Source organism: Atractosteus spatula, chromosome 4 (genome assembly GCF_055471065.1).
Source record: "Atractosteus spatula isolate fAtrSpa1 chromosome 4, fAtrSpa1.hap1, whole genome shotgun sequence".
NCBI classification, from domain to species: domain Eukaryota; kingdom Metazoa; phylum Chordata; class Actinopteri; order Semionotiformes; family Lepisosteidae; genus Atractosteus; species Atractosteus spatula.
Window position 1 is genome coordinate 63709905 of NC_142709.1, and position 22036 is coordinate 63731940.

The window sequence follows — 22036 nt, forward strand, 5'->3', positions numbered from 1 at the left end:
GATACTATGTTTTTTTTTTTACCAGTTGTATTCGGAGTGTGCTGTATGTTCCACTGCTTGCTGCTTAAATTACGCTCTTGGGGCTGAATAAAATATTTAGAGTTGAACGCATTGTCGGCTAGCCTTCGTGTCCGAGAAAGATCCTTCCAAGATCCCGACGATAAGCGATAAAAGCCAATATATCTGAAGGACTGTAGGCGCTGCGTGTTTAACTTGCACCACTGCTGGGTAAAAAGAAATGAACAATTCAGCCTTCCCTGCTTCTCTTTCACTCCAGTTCATTCATCGTTCACACCACGGCCTCCCATCTCAACTTTCCTTCCACTTCCAAGCGCGCTCCTGTGCGGGAAACCAGAGGTTACGCGCTCGAAATAGCGACGCACGGACGCGCTCGTCGGTCCCCCGTCAAGGGAACGTGCGCGCACACGTGGCCCGAGGAGTCCCCCCCCCCCCCCCTCCCTTTAATGAAAGCTGAGATTGCGGGGAGAGGAAAAAAAAAGAAGAGACGATGAAAGGAAAATGCTGTGCGGTTACATGGAGGCGAAGCTTTAGGAATGTATGTGCAACGTTGAAGTAATACCCATAAACGGGAAAGGAAAGTCGGGATTGCGTTTTTATACTACAATCCCGTTCTCCCCCGCACGTTTAGCGGGGGGCTAGGTTAACTTCGCAAGAGAAAAACCGGGAGAGGAGTGGAGTGGAGAGCAGAGAGAGAGAGAGGGGGACGGGGGTGAGCCATCAAGCAGTATGCTTCTTTTAGGAGCAAACTTTCGCTTCGGAGGAGGAGATCAAGAGTAGAAAAAACTCAGATCCAAGACGCTAGAGATCAGGGCGGAATTGCATCGCCCCCCCCTCTCAAGAGATCGCTGTTTTTTTTGGTTTTTTTTTGTTTTTGTTTGTTGTTGTTGTTGTTGCTGTTGCTGTTGTGGGCGATGTTGTTGCTGGCGGAGGCGATCGGCGGCGGCGGCGGCGGCGGGTCAGGGTCCCGGGGCTGGCCGGAGTCGGAGCTGTTCCGCTGGAGGCGAGAGGGCTTCCTCGTCCTGCTCCTGCTGGAGGCGGCGGCCGTGTGCCTCGCCAACCCCAGCGCTCCCGGGAGCAGCAGCAACAATCGCCCCAGTGTCAACGTCTACATGAGCGAAGAGGAGGTGAAGAAGCTGCTAGGTGAGCCGGAGCGGAAAGGGGACAGGGCTAATATCGAGGTGGTGGTGGTGTGTGTGTGTGTGTGGGGGGGGGGGTGATAGAGAAGTCAGGCTGGCACTGTGTTGTTTTGATTTTTTTTTTTGGAAGCGAGGTCGTACAGAAGCACCAACTTCGGATCGCTCGGATGGTGCTACTTCTCGGTCGCTCCGCATGCTTTTAACCCCGAGTTGAACAGGTCTTGCTTTTCTTTTTCTTTTTTTTTCCCTTGGCTTGTAATTTTATGGGTACTGTGTGTGTAGCCTGCTTTTAAGGCTGTGCGAGTAAGTCGGGAAATAAGCGACTTGGACCCATTCTGGTGGCTAAACGTCCGTATGTGGAAAATATTAGCAGGTATTTAGAAAATTTGAAGCATGATTCTCCCCCCCTCCCAAAAAAAAAATAAAGAAAAGCCTTGCAGTTTTGGAAGGGGTAGTCATTAACAGGATGCAATGTGGAGTGTTTCACGTCTAGCGTTAGTTACGCTGTTTGTGTTACTTGCTCCAAGCCTCGCGTAGAAATAGTAAACACATCCCCTGCCACTTGTGGTCTAAACCTGGCGGTCTCTCAGACTGGGAAGGTTGCCTTTTTTTTTTAAGGCAAAATCTGGTGACGTACGAAAGCTTCAGCCCAGCGCAATGGGCAGGGAGAACCGATCCGTTGTCACGACCGAAACGCGGGAGATGTCGCGACCTTGCGATGGTGCGAGAAGTTTGAAATGCACCTACTCGGACGCGTCAACTTGTCCCGTGTAAAGGCGCATTTGTTTTCGCCGAGGCAGGTTTCATTCAAAGTGGTTTACACAACACGGTGCTTTATCCGGACGTGCTGGGGCGCAGTTTGTCGAGGCATTAAATACTGGTTCATGAAGATTTGGGGGGTGTTGTGTTGGGATTCCTGGAGCACACGTGTGGTTTTTAAATGGGTCTGGAACGCAGGTGGGAGCGTTTCTGGTCTAACAAGGTTATTAGCAGGTAACCTGCCCCGACCCGCTGTTTTGTTTTTAAATGAGTTGAGATGCTTTTCACACTTTGAAGTACGGTGAAGGTTTCTTTTAGCTCCGCTCAATAGTCAACAAGGAAGAAAAGAAAAAAAAACATTGCACTGTGATGAGTGGGTGGCGCCAGCAGCCCATACACAAGAAGTATATGTATATTTTATTGAGTCGTGTTTCGGGGTTGACAGCTCTTAATCAGTTACATTACGTTTTTACAAAGAAAGCAGTATTTAATCGATTTTGAACGGGTCTTTGCGTGGTGTCAGTAGAGGTAGAAGCCTCATGATTTCATCATGACAGCGGCCATTAACCTCCCTGGCTTGTCTAAGCGCCTGAAGTTTTTTTAATCTTCTGGCCCATAACTCATATTTGTGCCCTCTAGGCCTATTTTGTGTTGAGTGTGAAGGAATGGTTGTGTTCATTATTTTAAACACCTGAGTCATATGTTCTCATTGTCATTGGTAAAAGATTTTCTACCTGTTGTTCACAAACATACCTTTCGTATGCTACTTCTTTTATTCTGGTATAATGCAGTTTTAGTTTTTGCACAAAGGCTGGTTTAGATTATGTTATTAATTTGGCCACAAATTCCATATTTTAGATTTACATCCTTCAGTTATAAGTATTGGAAGGGCTCTGAATGAAAATGTTTTTTTTATCCTGTTGAGAGTGTAGGACTTCTTCCTCTTCACAAACATATTTAAAGTTTTGTTTTGTAAGTTCTTTTTTGTTTATTGATGTTTGTGCTGTATCATGTGTCCTTGAATTTGGAAAGGAAAAGAGGAAGGGATTTTGTTCCAGACTAAATTTAATCAGATATTTATCTTAGGTTAACTCAGAGCATTTTGAAATAGAAAACATGTCAGTCCACTCTGTCATGTCAAAACAAAATCTGTTTGTAACATTTATTTTAGCTGTGCTTCACATAGGCACAACTTGTCACTTTAATAAGAAGCACATGAACTGGGGACAGTGACCCATCTGAACACAGATGAAAATATCTTGCTACCAGATCTGAAAGCCAAATTAACTACCACTGGGGATTTTATAAATACATGTGTGTCTACAGCCAAGAATCGTTATCTAAAATCTCAGCTTTAAATTACAGTACATCGACCAACCAGAATACAATGGACTAGTTCCAAATACAGGATTAAAATATATTGACTGACTTTAATAAATCTCCTTATTTTTCATTGGGCAAGTTTAGTGTGATGTCCTTTTGCTGTGGCGATTAAAGAAAGTCACAGAAAATGAGTGATCAACAGTGAATTGTATTTACTTGGGATAGTTTTAAAAGCCAGAGGTCTGGTCAGCAGTTATTTTCTGCTGATGGTGGGGTTTTAGGCTGTGTGCAGGATGCCCAGATACGATCCTGGACAGAACAATGTCCTGATGCCTCAGGGTTCTGCATGTCATTCATGTTTAATCCAAGTGCCGATGAGACGCGGTCCACAGAACCACTGTGGTGTTTTGGTGCTGCTGAGATTTGGAGTGCAGACCAAACAACAGAAGAGCCCACTGCTGTTCAGGTGTTCAGAAGTCTAGTGTCTGAAAATTGCGTCCACAATTGTAGCAAAAGCACTGGTACCCCTACCATTTCTAGACACCCTGAAGCAGGTAGGCCCAGTCCTGGTCCTGGATAGCTGGTGTAACAATGGGTTCTCTACGTTTCTTGCCACGAGCACCTGAAGGCCAGGAATGAGTTGTTGAATCGATTAAAATAAGCCAATACTGATGTGATTGGGGTCATTAAGAACCGACAGCCCTTGTGGAGCTGGGCTCAGTTTGGAAGTCCCAGCTCTAAAGAGGTGAAGATCTCTCCAGTGCTGGTAGTACCACGAAATGTTTTCTAGTTCAGCTGTTGAAGTGTAGAATATCTAAGCTGACTACAGTGGATATACTCCTTCCAGCTCCTCGTAATTCAGTGAAGTTTTAATATTACTTTGGTGTTACTGAGAATGATACATGCTCCCTGTGCCCAATTAGTGTTATGTTTTGCCACAGTGTAATTAAAAGAAAGTCAGTTTGAGTCTTGAATCTTAAAAACTTTGTGTTGTGCATTGTTTGGGGTCTTCTTAGGTGTCCTTTTCCCTCTATATCAGTGATCGTTACCAAGTAACTTAATCAAACACTTCCAGTGTCTGAATCTCTGCTGTTTGTGATTGGGAATTAACAGTAAAATAAAAATTGTAAGACAGGAGTGGCCTGTACTGATTTACATGTGCAACCCATGATTCTGAATAACTGAGAAAAAGTGTAGTCATTGCTATACTAGGAAAACAAAACCTATGCCTCCAGGCTGCCTGTATAGGTACCTTAATTAATAACGACAGGGGAATACATTTCCAGATTGAATTATACACAGAGTATAGCACAAAAAAAGAAGTTGAAATGGTCAGAAATATACCCTGGCAGCAATACAGTGTACAATGAAAACCACGTTATTTGGTATTTGTATGAATGGAGATCCTTTGAGTCTCTGGTTTAGATTTAGCAATCCTTTGTGTTTATTTCATTGATGTGTATTGTTTCTTTATTGCTAGTGGGGAAAAAAAACATGGTCAAGCTCATATGTGGAGTGATGTCATGAAGTTTTGATTACTGTGCTAATAGACCCATCGTCACCGAAGGGAGCCTGTTTTAAGGGCCCTGCTTTCCAGCAGTACTGTATACTAGAGCCGCTTGCCTGCGAGCATTCCTTCTGCAGACCCATGTGTGCCGCAAAGACAGGTCGGGTTAGAAAAATAAAAGAGCTAAGCCGAGGAGTGAATTATCTAAAACATTTACTTTACAGTTTATCTTGCCATGATTGCTGTGACGCCTTGACCCTGCCTGTAATTTAGTACTGTGAGCTTAGCTGACAGTTGAGGTTTTAGCTCTGGCCTGCTCTTGTTACTGTCAGGTTGGGTTCGGCAGGGAGGGCCTCGCCAGCAGATTAATCTCTCGCAGCGGAAATTCCAAAGATATACCTTGGTCTCTAATAGCTGTTTGTTTCATTAATTATCGGGTTTTTTTCACCTTTCACTTTTCTGTGTGTTGATACCAGCTCTTTTTTTTTTTCTATGAACCTAATAAGCACCTAATCAGAATGTTACCTCTCTGGTGACGGCTGTAAAAACCCTTTTTTATGATGTATGTTTCTGTAGTTGGCCTGCAGTATGTTTGAAGGGTGTATCCATGCCGGGCTCACTTCAGATGAACATGTTCGGTTGTTCACGCTGGGTCCACCTGTGCTGTGTTCATTTGGAAGCGAACTAGAGTTTTTTGGGTTTACTTCCCAGATTTAATCGGATCCAGTTTTCCTGTGTTCACAGTGAAGTTATTTCCTTTTAGACCAGATGTTTACATTGTTAGTTTGCAATATTAGGTAATGCATCATAACGTAGGCGGGGGTGTGTGGTAAATTTGCTGGGCTCTTTTTAGTTTTAGGTTTTATGTTCTCACGACCTTCCCCTTTAGCAGTTATTCACGGGCATCCCTAGATCTCTGATTTACTCCTTGAAAAGTACTCATTGTCCTCTAGATCTAAGGTGTTTTTTTATTATCAACTCTCTTTGCTATCACACTTTTCACTTGTGCTCACTTCAGTAGATCAGTAGAAACTATCTGCCTAGATCTCTCATGAAAACCACTGGTGAAAATAAAGATGCAAGAACAGTTAAAGGACGTTTGAATTGGGGAAGCTGTAGGCCCGGGCCGCTGGATGGCTGTGGGATTAGGGATCGTTCAGTGCCACTCGTACTCTGTGCTTGAGGGACAGATGAAGCAAAGCACTCTGCAGCTCCAATGTGATGCAAGAAGGAGGGCATTTTGTTTGCTAAATATATGTTTTTTAGGTTTGTGGGAAAGAGAAGTGGGGGAAAAAGAACTGGCCAAAGGTAAGCTTAAAGATAGGTCATGTGATGAAAAAACTGCTGAAAACATAGAGAAGCATCAAGCACTGTTGCATAATTTTACCTTTGTGTGTCTTTTGATTTGAAGTGTATTTTGGAGCATAGTGTTTTGCTTCGACTAAACCACTTGTGCTTAAACCGCTAAGAAAAAGAATACTTCTGTTTTTTTAAACACTTATATCGCACTCCTTCTGAATTGTTCTGTCAGACCCTCTTTCTAAAAACACGTCCTCTGTCCCCGTCCCCATTGGTCCTCTGGACATTGTGGTGTCCTGTGCTTGCTGTGGGTCCAGGAGGAAGTCTTCCTGACGGTGCTGTAATCATGCAGTTCCTTTCCTTTCAGTTCACGGTCCCATTTATAAAGAGAGCCGTACCCAGTTCGTTTGCGAAATTGGACCGAGACCATATTCAAGGTGGGCTTAGTATGTTTCATTTGCAGTCTGACTTTTACTGTCCACACTGAGCTCCAAAAGAACAGCACCACGTGTGGAAAAAGCCCAAGTGTGACTGTGAATGTTTTTAAACATTTTTACAGTAAAATCCATTCATATGATCAGGCTTCATTAAAGCGGACTGATAATGTGCAAGATAGCTCAGTCAGAGGACACTGAACAGTTGAAAACTCCACGACTGTAGTGGTGTTTAATTTCAGTGATCTCTGCTTGACTATGAGTGAAGTATGAGCTGGCATGCAATGGAGTGAGTCACCATAAGGTTGCTTTTCCTCCCCAGTCCATCAGGCCTTTTAGAATTTTTTGAGCTCTACCAGATTCTAGTCTGTCTATGCCAGCAATTCACATTCAATCTATAGTACTCTTCAAGTAGTGGGATGATTGAAATTGCTCTTGACATTTTATTTCTGGGCAGTGACTTTAATGGCTCATTAAGATGCGCTGAACTGGAGATAGGCAAAAAGTTGGCTAGAATATCATTGTCTATTGTATCAACATGGCATGTGAGAGATCTTATATTGTAAATTATTTGCTGAAGTTTGACAGATGATGCTTGATTAAAGAAAGCAGGGTAACACAAGCACTGTTGCCAAAATGTATTCCTGCTCTTGGTTCTTTTTTTTTTTCAAAGGGCAGGTGTTCTAACATAGCTTTTTTTGAGCAGGGATTTGAAAGTTGTTTGCAAAGTGTTTAATTATCTTACTGTTGACCTTGGGTGAGTATTGTAAATTGGTGGTTTCTCTTTACATCTCAAAGAATTTTTGTTGGTAATTGTAATGTGAGTTTTTAAGTGAGCCATTTGTAAGACTACTATTAATCATGTTGCTTGATCTGTCCACATCTTAAATTTTCTTACACTGAAGTCAAAGTCTGGACTGTAGAATCTACTCTAACCTCTTGGAGTTTAGACACCTGGAGTATCGCATGAAAAGGAGCAGTCTTTACAGAGCGCATTCCATGGATAGCAGTTCCAAGTGTGTTGTTGTGGGGAGGTTGGATGCAAGCTGTGAGTCAGAGTGGCATGGCAGTGCTGCTGTCTCACAGTTCTTGGTGGGACCTGATTAATTCCTGGACTTGAGTATCTTCTGTGTGGACCTGCCTGTTCTCTGTGTGTTTTCACTTTGGTTTCCCTGAGTGCTCGTTTTCACCTGTCTTCCGGATTAGAGGTTAATTGGTGTCTCTAAATTGTCCCTGTGTGTGTTTGCAGTGGAATCAAACTTGACCAGGGTTTTTGATAATAGGTGAACAGAAGATGCAAACAAAGTATGTGATGGACAGGGCTAGATCTCATTGCCTAATGCACATGTGTTTCAGTGTAACAGCTTTTCATGTTGTTATCAAATCTCCTGTAAAAAAGCATCTCTTTGTAGTAGTGATAACCAAGTAGTAGTTTTTATCAAGTTTGAGTTCATATGAATGTGTTCTGCTAAATTATCCAAGATAGAAATACCTTAAGAGTTAGGTCTAAAGTTAGTTTGAGCTTTAGTGACGTGGTCAGCTTGTCACCTGATCTGGTCAGATCTTGGATCCATAGCAAGGCTGGACCTGGGCAGTACCGGGCTAGGAGATCTCCATTGAAAACCGGGATGCTGTTGTCGCTAGAGGACAGGAAGGCAGTGCCAAAATTTGCAGACCTGTGCTCCATTAGGGTGAAAGGGGGTGCCATGCTGTAAGAGGTCATTGAAGAACAGCAGCTTCAACCCTGGTGTCCTGGCTTAATTCCACTCTGGGCCTGTGCTGTCTGACCTCCCTCATGCCCCCCTTTAATTCAGCTGGTAAAATAATAATTCAGTTTGCTGCTTGATCCGTTTTGTTTTGGGGCTACTGGTGATTATAACATGCAGAAACTGCACGTCTGTGGTACAGGAATAGATTCTCCGATATGCAAAGCACTTTGAGGTCCTTTGGGATGAAACATGCTATGTGAGTGTGAGGACTTTTTATAATATTACAGCTTTTCTAAATTGTCACCTGATTTGCACTCAGTAATTCAGCATTAGTTTAGGAGCCAAAGATAAAGTATTTTATATTGATTATGATGATTCTGCACAAAAGCACCAGGGATAATTGATGGAAATGAAACATGTTTTTTTCTGACTGTGCAGTGTATTTTATGACCTAAAGAACAGCTATCCATCCCTTTTCTAGAGACTTTATCCAATATAACGGGGTAATGGGGGAGCTGGAGCCTATCCTGGCAGCAACAGGTGCAAGGCAGGGTACACTGTGGAGGGGTTGCCAATCTGTTGTAGGGCACATACAACATTGTAAAAACATTGTTTTAGTTGTCCTTTTGAAATATAATACTGAAACTAAATGTTTGTTTTTTTGCTGAGTTAGTGGCTAGTGTAATTTAGATGCTATTAAATCTCGAATCAATATTTTCCATAATTTCATTAAAGTTATTTACCCGCTGCTTTTATACAAAGTGAGGACAAAAATAAGGTTATTGTTCAGAAACAGTATGCAAGTTACAGAACTACTGCAGTTAACGAATGTAAACATTATGTTAATTGTAGCATTTAAAGGATTAATAAGTCCTGTAAAAATAACTTTTCACTATGAAATTGTTTGGTGGGTAAGCACTATTTAGTGGAATTGGAAACCATTTAATCAAGCTGGATGAATGTTTGATACATTTTGAATAATGTCACAGTATGTAATGACACTAGTAATATAACTGGAAGCAGGAGGAATGAAATAAGGGCACTTGGTTTGAGAACACAGGAACTCTTCAAAAGGATCTTGTCTCCTTCCAAAAAACAACATTATACTAAATTTCTTCATTCCTACGGGGAATCCTCATTAAATTTTCCTGGCAGGAAATGTTTTTGCCCATGTCAAAAAATATGACCTTGGGCAATATAATAAAATGCCTTTTATGTGCTTTAATGTTTGGAACAAGGAACTGTGATTTATGGCAGGGGAACCTGTCGATGACTGAAGAAGTCAAACTGCCATTTGTGCTTTTTGGTATTGCTGTTGATTTTATTACATGAAAGACCTCTGTGGGTTAAAATGACTATTTAGTGATGTGCGGTACCTGCTTACATTCTTTCATGACTACAAAATACATGTAAATTGCCTGCTAATACTTGAAAGCATGAAAATGTTTTTTGAATTTACGCAGGTCAAAAATGCAATATCAAGATAACTATTACCAAAGTGTTTCAGTATATTTCCCCCCTGTCTTTTAAAGTAGAGCTAATTGTTAGGTTTCAGCATAGGAGGAATTTTGCACAAAATAGCCACAAATGATACAAATTGAAGTGACATAGAAAATGGATGGATGGATTTTCTAGCCCTTAATCCAGTACACGGTTGCAGGAGGTGTCACAACTATCCTGGCAAACAACGGGCACAAAGTAAGATGCAGTCCGGATGGGACGCCAGTTTTTCAACAGAAAATGTTAACTTTAATTTAAAAGAAAGAAACCAGTTAACCATCGTGCTGTTCACAGCGTGCTGCTTATAAAACATTTCTAAAAAGTAAGTGTAGCTTTACTTCTTATTAATACTCCACCCTCTTTGGGATCCATTATTTGTGGTCGATAAATAAGTTAGTTCCAGTATTGTGTTGTCGTGCTACCTGACTCGTGAGTATTAACATCACATTAACACAGCTTTTACTCCAGTTTCAGGTGAATAAACAGCACTGTGCAGCAGTTTACATTTTTTTCCCTGTCCAAGCATGACTACTGATAATATTGAATCAGTCCACGCCAGGGGGAGGCTGGCAGATTTGTTAAATGCTCGCGCTTGGCATTTAACGCACCAGACCTCTGCCAGCCCCTCTAGGGGATGCACAGTTATTTAGATGACAATCTTAAAAAAATGCTTTGAGGTTAAACTGCTTTGCACAGTATGCAAGAAGTGTTTCTGTTAGTTAAAATAGTAAAAAAGAATGATTATTTTTAGCACTGGGCTTACAACAGTACGTCTGCAAAATACGGTGAGTTATTGGATCATCTACTTGACTGGAATGCCAGGATGGTAACTTTCAGTTGGCATTCCAGCTGCCTGAGTTCATATTTGGCTTTTTGTCGTCTGCCTCGTCTTTTTATTTTTATTTTGTACTGCTGTGCCATCTCTCTTCCTTAGTGTTCTGGGGGTACGAGTTTCCTCTTCTTGTTGCTGGGAATGGTGGTGCCCTGTTTCAGAGCAAGGATAACAATTTTAATTTTGTTTTCCGTATTTTTTATTTTTAGAACTGAGCAAAAAACAGCAATCAGAAATGAGAGCAAAACAACCCTTTCTACTCTTCACCCATCCCCACCTACAACAGCAACCTGCTCCTAAACAGGAGAGAAACACACACTTAATAAAAAAGGATTGTCTTTCTATCAGTTGTTTCTTCCTTCTTGCTTAGAAGCTAGGGTGCATTCTTTATTCACTCAAGGTGTTATTGCTCTTTGACATCAGACGTGGTCTTGACATTTTGTCCTGGACTGAGCTAAATTCTCCTACAAAACCAGCTGCTTTCTGTTTGCAACAAAGAAGTCGGTGTTGTCATCACAGTATGTGTCATTTGTAACAAAAAGACAAGGTTTGTGGATTTACTAGTGTTAGAATGTGGCAGCCTCCTCTTCTCGGAGAACAAAAAAAGTCCAATATCTGTTCTGATGTCAGAGAGTGATGAATTGGGAAATGTCTTTAACGAATAAAAAAAATTTCCAGGTTTTGTACACTGGTTTCTTTTTCTTTGTCCGTTATTGTATGCAAGAATAATCATTTCTAACTCATGTGATCTTGGCCTCTCGCAGTGACAGAAGGGCTGGTTTTCTCCTTGACTAAGAAAGTGGTGCTGCTGTGTTGGTTGCCTTAGATTTCTCTTCCTGTACACCATTTAATCCTGAGCTATCTGGAGAATTGTTTTTTATACATGGAGCTGTATCTTGATTAGATCAGAGATACGCATGGAAAGGGGTATGGGGGGTGTGGATGTCCTTTTAGGGGTTGTTTGGTAGAGCTTGTGAGTGATGAGTTTCCAACAGGTGGATATGTTTTGTTGTTTTGAACAAGCTGAAATTGAATAAAAATGATCAAAGAATTTCTATCGTATCCCGCATTAATGGTGTAGAGTATGTTACCACTATGCGTTCGGGGATTGTAATTTCATCATCTTCTTCTCCTGTAACTGGAATTCCCTTTATGAGCTTGTCTGTTTCCATAATCTCTCCTCGCATGATTTTCTCATTTATTAATAGAATTAATTAGCATAGGGAAGACTATCTTTGTTATAAACACTGTGACGCCAAAGATGCAGAGATTCCTACAGCAGGTTATTGCCACTGTGTGTGCTGCTCTGTACCTGCCCTCGTGTCTTTTTGTGCAGCTTTTGTTTCCGGAAGCATTTAATGTGGTATTATTACATGGTTCATTAAAAAACTGCTGGCAGTATCTTCAGAAATTGAAATCTCATTTTGAAGAGGGATATTTAGTAGATTTTATTAGTGCTAGCGCCTGCAGCTTGGGTTTGTAGTTTTTTTTTTTATGAATGATTTTTGTAAGAAATTTAAGTACTTGAACTCTAAGTGCTTTATCTGGGTTTCTGAGGGATTCTTTGCATGGCTAGCTGACATAGGCCTTCCCACGTGAATCCCTACACCTCCCCCCCCATGCTTAGATTAATGTTTTGCAATAACTGCAAATGCTCCTGTCAGGATTTCAAGCTCTGGCTGTTCACTGTCGCTGCTGCTGGAGGCACCAGCTATCGTCTTTCTCGGAAAGCGGTGTGGAAGACCCAGGCTGGAGCCTGTGTTTTGAGGCTGGGGGTGAAGATAGCTATACCCTGCCCTCAAGGGAGAGCCCCTTCCATTCTCTCCACTAAGGCTTTTTCAGCATCCTCAAGCCATTTCCTTTTGGGTTCTCTGGGGCTTGCCCTGGGACTGTGATTCCTTTCGCAGATCTTTATCTGCCTCGGTTTCTGCTCTTGTAACTCTCAAACCGTGGGGCAGGAGACGAGCTGCCTTTTTTGCCAGTTTGAATTTTGTTAAACTGTAGCAAAGCGCAGCCTGTGTTTTTTCTTAGTTTCCCAGTTAAGGTTTTTTTTTTCCTCCTTTCCTTGAAAATTAAGTTTGCGCTAAGGATAGGACAACCTTTAGGTTTTGTTTTTGCATTGGTAGCTGCAAATGAGTTGTGCTTATAAGAGGCATGTTTATCTAGTTAGGTTTGATTGCAATACATATGGTATGTGAGAAGTTAAGAGTTGTTTAGCCAGTACCATAGGCTTGCCAAGTTGCTTCATGATTGTTTGTGGGACGGTTTTTTATGTGAAACTACGGGACTTAAGTGTTTTTATTTTGTAATTGGGCATTGTGTACTGCAGGCTTTAAAAAATGTCACTTAAATAACGTTTGTGTATTTCAGTGGCATACAGAAATGCCAAACACCTAAACAAGTGTTGTACTCTACACCTGCTCTGCGGCGGTTCAGTTACCAGGGTGATGTATATTCCTTGATCAGTTTGCCATCTTATTGACTTTCTTGAAGATCATTTATAGAACATCAACAACTTACAATAAAATGTACAAAGTGTGTTCAATTAAAAGTTATGTATTCATAGCAGGGTTTCTGATACCCTTTCAGTAGCTTGACTCTTTCTTTTTACAGTGTAGCATAGCGTAGCTTAACATTAATATATCTTCCAGTTTCTACTTAAGGTACTGGACAACTTTTTTTTCTCTTTCCTTTTGTGTTGGGTTAAAAGCTACATCATTTGTAACGAAACATTCACTTTCAGCATTACTATGGGAAGTGTCAGATTCACTAATTAGTGGAAGCACTGACCCCAAACACCTCAGCGTGACATTCTTTTCCCCCACAGCCAGGACACAACACGGTGAAGTTCAGATTCGTTTGGAAATGTAATGCACAGTAAATGGCCACATTGATTTTCATGAAATAATCCTGTTCGGTTTTGATGTTGTTATGCCGTGATTGAGCTGAAACGATACGTTGGAATAAAGCCGATATGTGAGTGCTGATTTTGGTGGAATTGTAAGACGAAGCCAGCTTAAATAATTGTCAGAGTTTGTACAGGATGATCCTTTGCCTATATATGGGGAAATGCAGAAAAGGGCTCTGAAAGTAAAGTACATGCTTTGTTCCAACAAGCCCCGAGCTGTAGAGTGCAGAAACAGCGAGTCTCCGAGTGAATGCGGATCTGAGATGCAAAGCCTTTTAAAGAGCTCGGCAGAAGGCTGCAGGAGCTTTCATCTTCCTCTTGCAGAGAGCCTCGTAATTGGCTTTGTGGCCAACCTCAGCGTTTCTTCAACAGCAGTGCAATCTTAAAAATGCAGTGGCAGGTTTTTTTTTTGTCAGCTTCATTCAAGTCTGTTCTGTTATTGTTCTTTTTCTCTTGCCTGGGCCAGGGACCCCGAAGGGATTTTTTTTTTAGGTCACGTGCTGTGGGGTTAGTTTTCTCAGGCCTTGAGTGTCCCTGTCTTGAGGAAGCCTTACACAGCCCCGTATGGATTTAATTGCTGGTGCAGATGATCATAAGGTTTACAGATGACAGGCCATTCTTTGTCAGTATGGAGACTGCCTTGTGTGGAGGTTCCCCAGTGAAACGTAGCATGGTCTGGAAAATGCTGCATAGCTACATGTAATGGTATGATTGTGTGGCTACGTCTAGTATCCTGATCCTTTTTCCCCCCCACTAAGTTACCTTACAGCTTATGTTCTGTGGTCAGCAAATGGTCCTTCCTAATCTATTATAGCTGTTACAGTTCCCACTGTGAAATTACATGCCTGATAATCCTGTTATTTTCTATTACAGCAGCTGGTCAGTCGATTTGACTTTCTTCTGCTGAGTGAACTCTCTGGTTTATCCTACTGTATAGAGCCACTGAAGCCTTCTCTGTATTCTCATGGCTTTCCTGGCTTCACCACCAATGTTTCAGAGCAACATATACAATAAAGCGCCTTCCGAGAGATTGTGTTCAAGGCTTGTTGACTTCCCTATTCCAGTCTCTACTTTGGAGCTAACTTGGTTTCTACCCATTAAGGTGCTTACTTAGCACAGGCAACCTGTCAGTCACCAAGTCTGGGGTCAGTACAGATTGTCTCTATACCTTGTAAGTCCCTGATTCACACTTGGCTGCCTTCCGAGTGTTTAATCCGACTCTTCCTCTTGCACGTCCTCAAACAGACTTGGCTACCTCTCAAGTCCTTCATCCTGACTACATTTTATTTTTTGAATGAAACAGACTGACTGCTTTTCCCCACAGTCTCTTTCTAAAGGCACGTCTACTAATAAGCAACGGCTGTGCAGCCTCCCCACTTGGTTCTGGCCACCTGCTGAAATGCATGCGAGAGTGCGCACCCCGATGCCCTGATTGTGAGTTTCAGAGGCTAGGCAGTCGCCAGACCATCACAAGCCCCCCGCTGATGGTCTGGGAACAGCACTTCATCTTGACGTTGTGGCCAGTCTGCCATGCTTGTTAAGAAATGGTTTTAACAATACAGTTTAACAGACCTAAAAACTAAATAGAGTGCTTGGCATCTTTTTGCTGCATCAGTTTTATTTCGGTATCAGTTATAGTCAATGTTTAGGTGTCCTGATCCACACAGGCTGCGAGAGTTGTATTAAATTCAGAACTGGGACCTTAAATGCAGTTGAGAACCCGGGCTGTGTAGCTTTATTGTAAAAGCTAGATCTATTGGATCCTTCACAAATTGAGCTAATCAGTGAATACTTTGAGCAAACGCTTTGAATGACAGAATGAGCAGTGCCAGGTCCTGTAGCCTCCTATGACCTGCTTTCTGTTCCAAGTTGTAACGGAGAGGCTTCAAAACCAGTTTCTGTGTGCCAGAGGGAAGGATGAAAAGTCCTGTGTTCTGCAGGCCCGGTGGAAACAGCACCAGGTTTGGGAGAGGAGCTGTGGGGCCAGGGGCACAGGGACAAGCCGTGCATGTTGTCGCAGCCGAGTGGAGCAGTGTTAGCGTTAGCTGCACAGCGGCTCTGAACCGCACTTGGGAGTGTGGTGCCTCAGACTTCCAGTGTGAGATGTTGGCAGATAATCCTCGTCTGCTGTGGTGAAAATTTTTTTATTCCTATGAAACGCTCCTCCCCTTGGCATTCCCTTTAACTGCCGCAGATAAAGTATGGCTGTCATCTCTTTTACCACCCTCTGCGGAGCAAGCTTGACAGCTCCAGCACTTTTCCTTCTCTTGACGTAATACTCCCAGGCAGGCTGTTTATCTCTTCAGTTAGTTTACCCCACCTCTCCCGTCCGCATTTCCCAGCATGCAACGTCTGTTTTTGCTGTCCAGACCGTTTTATAGATAAAAGGCGATGATCATTCCCTCACTGTTTCAAGTGTGCGTGAGGTGAGAAAAGAGGCTCAGGCTGAGGTGCTTGCGTGCTTGCATGTTGCTATGTACTGAAGCTGCAGGGTTCTGTGGTCTGTAATGTGGGTTTGATTGGTTTTGTGAGCGCAGAAACATGAGAGAACAGAGACTAAGACTTGTGTGACTGTTGGTGTGGTGCCCAGTGCGCCCGCTCTCTTTGTTGGGTGTCAGTGGTACAGGGAGGTGGGCGGAGGTGCCAGCAGGGAGATGACAGACTCTGGACAGGGCACAGGAGTTAGTCTTGCTTTTCTGCGCTTTGTCCTCTGGGAGTGGATGGGAATAATTATTTGTGTTAGAAGGGCTTCGCCTGAGGTTCTGCTTTTCCTTTTTTTTCCATTTCAATTGGAGGTTTTATGACAGAAATGGTGTGTTTGATACAAACTGGGATGTTCTAATAAGTCTGGTATGTATATCGAGTTTTCAAATGCCCATACAGGGCGCACTGCTGTAACTTATCCCCTCTCCTGTGAACAAAGTCGTTTAGATTTCACAACACCCAGAAGTTTTGCAGTGGTATTGACTTATACATGATGCAGACTTTTGTTTAAGCAGTAAAGGTGCTTATTTGGAGTGCAGACTGTGCTCTGAATGCCTGGGCTGTGGCTTTGGACAACTTACCAGGTTTGTTTTAAATCAGGGGTCATGCTTATTTGAATTATATGCGATATTGTATTTGTAGGAATAGTGCACAGGATGCACAAGGCTGCAATCAATAAAGAAGTTACAGCAGGTGCAGTCTTGCTATTCGTGGCTAATTGGCTAATTAGAGTTACACAACTGGAGTTTAAAGGCACAGGGGTAAAGTTTTTATTATGTTTATTAGGTGACTCCACACTAATACAAAAGCTGAATAAATCTGTGCTCACATTTTCTTTGCTGACAGAGTACAGAGATGTTTTAGGTAAGTGTTAATCAGGCCCAAAGGAAAATAGAACTGTTAAATGGCTAGAGTTGGTAGTCAGAAGATGGCAATGAAATACAAATGAATTGGCTTCATTACTCTGCTCTCCTCCCCACTGATAGCTGATGTGTGGTGAGCGTTCTGGCGCACTATGGCTGCTGTCGCATCATCCAGGTGGGGCTGCACACTGGTGGTGGTGGAGGGGAGTCCCCATTACCTGTAAAGCACTTTGAGTGGAGTGTCCAGAAAAGCACTATATAAGTATATGCAATTATTATTATTAATTAAATACTGATTAAACATCAGTATATGAACAATGGTTGGAGAATTTAAAGTACACGCTTGTTGCTAGATTTTTCTTTATCTGTGCAAGTACTGTGTGCAACCCAAGCTGCCTCTTTAAAGAGATGCTACTGTCCTGTCACACTGATATGCACAACAGCCCCTCAGGTGTGTTTGAAAGGCCAGGTATTGCTTCACCCACGCCTTGCACGGATCCTGGACCCCAGCGTGACTGCCTTACGAAGAGCCTGAGCAAAAGGACAGCACAGCGAAAAGGTTGAGGAGTAAAAAGAAATCTACCCTCCGTGTTAAAACTGCCAATTAGATTAACTTTGATCCGATTAGCATTCCTGGCACGTAACCCTGACGACTTACAATTATTTATTCATGCATTACTTTCTCTGTTATTTTAAAGTTTCTGGCTGCTGTGTTCCTGCCCAACATGTATTATTTTGTTATTTTAATTATGGTTTCATTTTTTGTTCTGTCTACAAAGCAGCCCTTTATATCAAATGCATTCCACAGTGGTTTCGAAGTTCCCCTCAAGCCTAATGTTTTACCCTGTTCTCCATACAACTGTTCAGTCGACTCTCGCATTTTAGCAAAAGTCAAGAATATTTTTTTTTCTGTTCAGTTTCATTGTCTTCAGCTCACTTCAAAGATGGCATGTTGAGATGGAATCAAGCTCCTTGCCCTTTCCAAGTTATTCAGCTTGGTAGAGGGATCAGTCTTTTTGTGATTTCATGCACTGTCATGTTTTTTTTTTCCTTCAGCGGTTCCAGATTAATAGAGTCTATTTGTACTCCCTCAGACAACATGTACAGATTGCTTAAGAGTCCATTAAGAGAAGGAGTGAGGTACAATCTCCAGATGTTTGTGAGGAGTTAGGACGTTGCTGTCTCGCCTTGTCTTGCTCTCTGGCGCACGCGGGCTCTTGAACAAAGAATTGCCTTTCTTACTGGTGACCTTGAGTCTTGACATATCTTTTCCCACATTTGGAAACTATCTCGGAGCTCATTAGCAAGTGGCCGGAATGTTGCTTTGAAAAGTTTAGGGAGTACTACCATTGCTTGGCAAGACTCCTCTTATCTTTCGTTGCTATGACACTGTGGCTGCAGGGTGATAGTATAAATCACGCCTTGTGGGGATGTAGCCGTGTCTTCGCCATGAATCTGCCTTTTCATTTGTACCACTTGGTCCTACAGCACCCCTTTTTCGCTGGTGTAAGTTCAGTGTGTAAAGAACCTGTGAACCTGGTGTTCCGCCTCAATGGAACATGTAATGCTACTCTTCCTGCTGCCCATAATGCTTTTTGTTTGTCCCAAAGGATCGCATGGCTCTTTATATGTATAGGAGGGCACACGGGTCTTGCGCCACTGCAGTGCATCCCCCACCTGAATGATGTGCAGCAGCTCAGGTAGAGAAGTAAGAGGATGAAACATTACCCATCTGTATTAAGGGGGAACTTAAACGAGGCCAGATAGTATAAACCCAGAGTGAAATTAGGTCTGCACACTGTGGTTAGTGCCTGACTTGTGCTGTGGGATCTTTAATGGTCAAGTACTCCAGACCTTGGTCTTGGTCTAACTCGCTCAAAGGATGACACATCCTGCAGCACAGTGTCACTGGGGGGTTTGGTTTGTAAAAGAGCTACCTATTGGTCTGCCAGCGCCACTTGCAGCAGGAGCCTAGTGTTTCTTAAGAGATCTCTCATGCCAGTAGTGACCAGGTCCTGGCCTTTGTTAGCTTCTGAGATCTGATGAATCAGGCTAAAAGCTGTTTAGGCTGCTGCCTTAGGCAGGTGTGTACATTACTCATATGTATTCTTTAAAGTGCTTATGAGATAGCACCTTTGTTGCAAGTAGGGAAAAATAAAAAAAAATCATGATTGCAAATTTGGCCAATCAAGGGCAGGGGGCAGGGCTTGTACAGGATTGTAAACTGAATTATTCATGCTTCTGTCAGCCCTGGTCAGTGTTTGCCGAAGGAGCAGAACTGAGGCAAATCCTGCAAGCAAGGAGAGGGCTGGGTTTGTGTGCTTTTCAGTAAATGAAGGAAGTCCTGTGAAATTCAGGCTGGTGGAGAAAAGTACACCTCCGGGGCAGCAGTGAAAAGCCATTTTAGAGGTCTCCAGTGCAGGGGCCTTGACTACAAGTACCACTCAAGGGCAGATCCCTGCTCTATGGGGAGCCCAGGGCTGTAATAAGGGCTGTCTTGCATGGGTCAGTAAGCTGTGGAAGGGGCAAAGAGAACAGTAAATGAAACAGAAGTGAGTTGCCTTTAGCCTGCAGATATTGTCAATTTACTCAGAGCTTATGCTTTCCTCTTGCCTGACTGCCTAATTCAAACCACTACCACCACTTCCTTAGAGCAGTTTGTCCTGAAAGGCATTTTCTAAAGTGATCTTTCCATAACCAGGATGCTAGTGAAAGCAGTGACTTGTGCTGGCTCCGTGTGGTAAAAATAGAACTTCTCCTTTATTAAGCTATAGTAACACAGCTGTAACCATTTTTGAAAGTTGAACTGTGTAGAATGAGACCTAAATGCATAACATCTCAAATAAAGATGGAAAGCCAAGAGTTATAATCCCATTCTGAAAACATTCAACTTAAATTTAAATTGAAGTCCTGAAGTTAAACAATTTAACAACTAACAATAAACAACTTTAATTCCAATTATGTTCAAGGTTTATCTGGTATACTTGCCTAGTGCGGTAGCGAAATACATTGTATGTAAAAGTAGTCTTTAGATGCACATAAAATTCATAATCTGTGGCTGTTGCATTGCTGTAAGTTTTATTATTTTGCCATCTGGACTTTTTGACATTTCCCCCCATGGATGTTTTGTATTTTTTGGCTACAGTATTAATGAAAATAAGTCAAAGGCAAAGCAGGTTTAATTTGAAGTTTATACAGTTGTGCCTTTTAATGTTAATCTTGAAGGTTCAGTACATAAACCAGTGGACATGAAGTTAATAACTAATTCTTTATAACCTGGGAAGTTTAAACATCAAGGTCTAATGATTTGTTTAGAAGGCTTTTTATCTTTAGTTTCTTATTCTTGGCCAGTTTTGCTCTGTGTTCGAAGTATAATAAAGAGGGTATTACACCAAAGTGACTGAAAAATAAAACTTTACATTTCTCATTTCATTTTGGGTCTGTATTTTGCCCCAGATATGGGACATAGGAAAAACTGATTTTTTTTTGTACAGTAGTCAGCGATGATTATCTCTATTTGCAGAAGAAACAGACCTGAGCCAAAAAATTACAGGGAAGCAGAGACCTGTTTGCGTGCATTTTGTTAGTTCATCCTGATCACCGTTTGGAAGTGTATTGATTTTACATGTGAGAAAAAAAATGGCTGCTTTGCTTAATCTGCAGCACAGAAAATCAAAGACGTTTATAGGTGGACTCCAGACAGAATTGGCTAGAGGCATATTCAAAACAGCCTAAATTTAAAAGCTTTATCTGCAATAAACATGAAGGTGGATCAAAATAATGAGAAAGCTAGTGGCTGCTGTTCGGATTTCTCAGTTTTAATGTTTCTGACCGTTAAGTTGCCGCGAGCCAGTATTCGTGTAGAAAATTGTTTCTTTGACAGTGGTTTTAACAGCACTGCTCAAGTGTGCCTCTAGGAGAGTATAGTTATAATCCTTTTCAGAATCTCAAAGGCAGTAGGTATTCCAGCTGCTCCACATCACGGTCCTTGTCAAGTTGTGTTCGGAAAAGCTTTCTTCCGCCCCTCCATAAGTTAACTCTTTTATCCAAGCAGGAGTTGCTTAGTAGCCTCCTCTTCCCCGGCATGATGGGACTTGCCTTCGGATTTTATACCGATGCTGTAAAGGCTGTGTGCTTGTGGAAGTACAGGAAAATCAACAGGTACAAGGCTGGGGAACAGCGTGGCTTAAATAAACAGTCTCCACTTAATGCCGAGATAAAAGCTGTAGTTCATGCTTGCGAGAGAGAAGGCTGTTATTGTGTGTCACTCACTTGTTTCGGGTACGGGTCATTCCACACCAGCCTAACCTGAACAAGGGTATTTTGATGCCTGACAGTCTCTCAGTTTCCTAAAAAAAAAAAAATCCAGCTAGGCTTTTTTTGGGCCCCTCTGAGTTCAGAAATGTTTGTCATTATTTTATCAAAAGGTTTCCCCTCCGGCCTGTGACTTGGCAGAGGTCAACCTAAACGGAGAATGTAATTTTTACCAGAAATATCACCGTGGGCTCAGCGTAGAAAATACCATTGCTAGTGTATGAGTATTCAACTCAATTAGTTTTCCTGAAAGAACTTCAGGAACTCTTAATTCACTTTTGGCAGGGGTAACTGACAAAATGTATTTGAATTTGAGCCCTATACCTTACCTTGTATGGGATAAGGCTTCTAAAATCTTAGTATTCTTTAAGAACTTTAGGGACCAATATTAAAATTGGTTTTGAAACATTTTTTATTTCAAGTTTCCCAACTTGTCATTATCCCCTGCTGAAATTTGAATTTTAGTTATTTATGCCACATTTAGGCAACAAAGGCCTGTGTGGGGGAGCTCCAGGTCTTTTTCCCCAAATATAGATTTTTTTTGGGATGTTGCTGAGATAAAAGAAGCAATATGTTCTGATATCGCAGCATTTTGTTTTTTGGGGCATATTTTGGAAGTCACCTTTGTCATGTTTTCAGTCGCTGTTTATGGGTACTCTGGTGAGGCGAAACTGCCACCGCCTGTGGTTTGATTCAGTCTTAAATGAGCTGTAATGCAGTTTAAAACTACAGTATGGACAAATTAGGATTTGCTTCCAGTGGCACTAGCTGGGAGCCAGGAGGTTATAAACCTGGGTGTGGAACCTGGATTTGTCACAGTGATACATTTACTATCAAAACCTCACTTGGTGGTATTATAAACATATGGAAAACATCAGAATTAGTCTGCGGTAAAGGTAAAGGACTTGAGGGGTTAACAGCTTCCAGGTTAGCTACAATTTCATTGC

At 42.1% G+C, this 22036-nt stretch overlaps 1 protein-coding gene across 2 annotated transcripts in view; it reads left to right on the forward strand.

The window, feature by feature from the left end:
- Positions 1–485: 485 nt before the first annotated feature.
- ryk (receptor like tyrosine kinase) overlaps positions 486–22036 on the forward strand; it is a 69781-nt gene continuing 48230 nt past the window's right edge. For both annotated transcript variants that reach the window (XM_088913968.1, XM_088913969.1), the window contains exon 1: positions 486–1161. In XM_088913968.1, coding sequence (XP_088770094.1) covers positions 933–1161 — 229 coding nt within the window. In that variant the 5' untranslated portion in view covers positions 486–932. The remainder of the gene's footprint in view (positions 1162–22036) is intronic.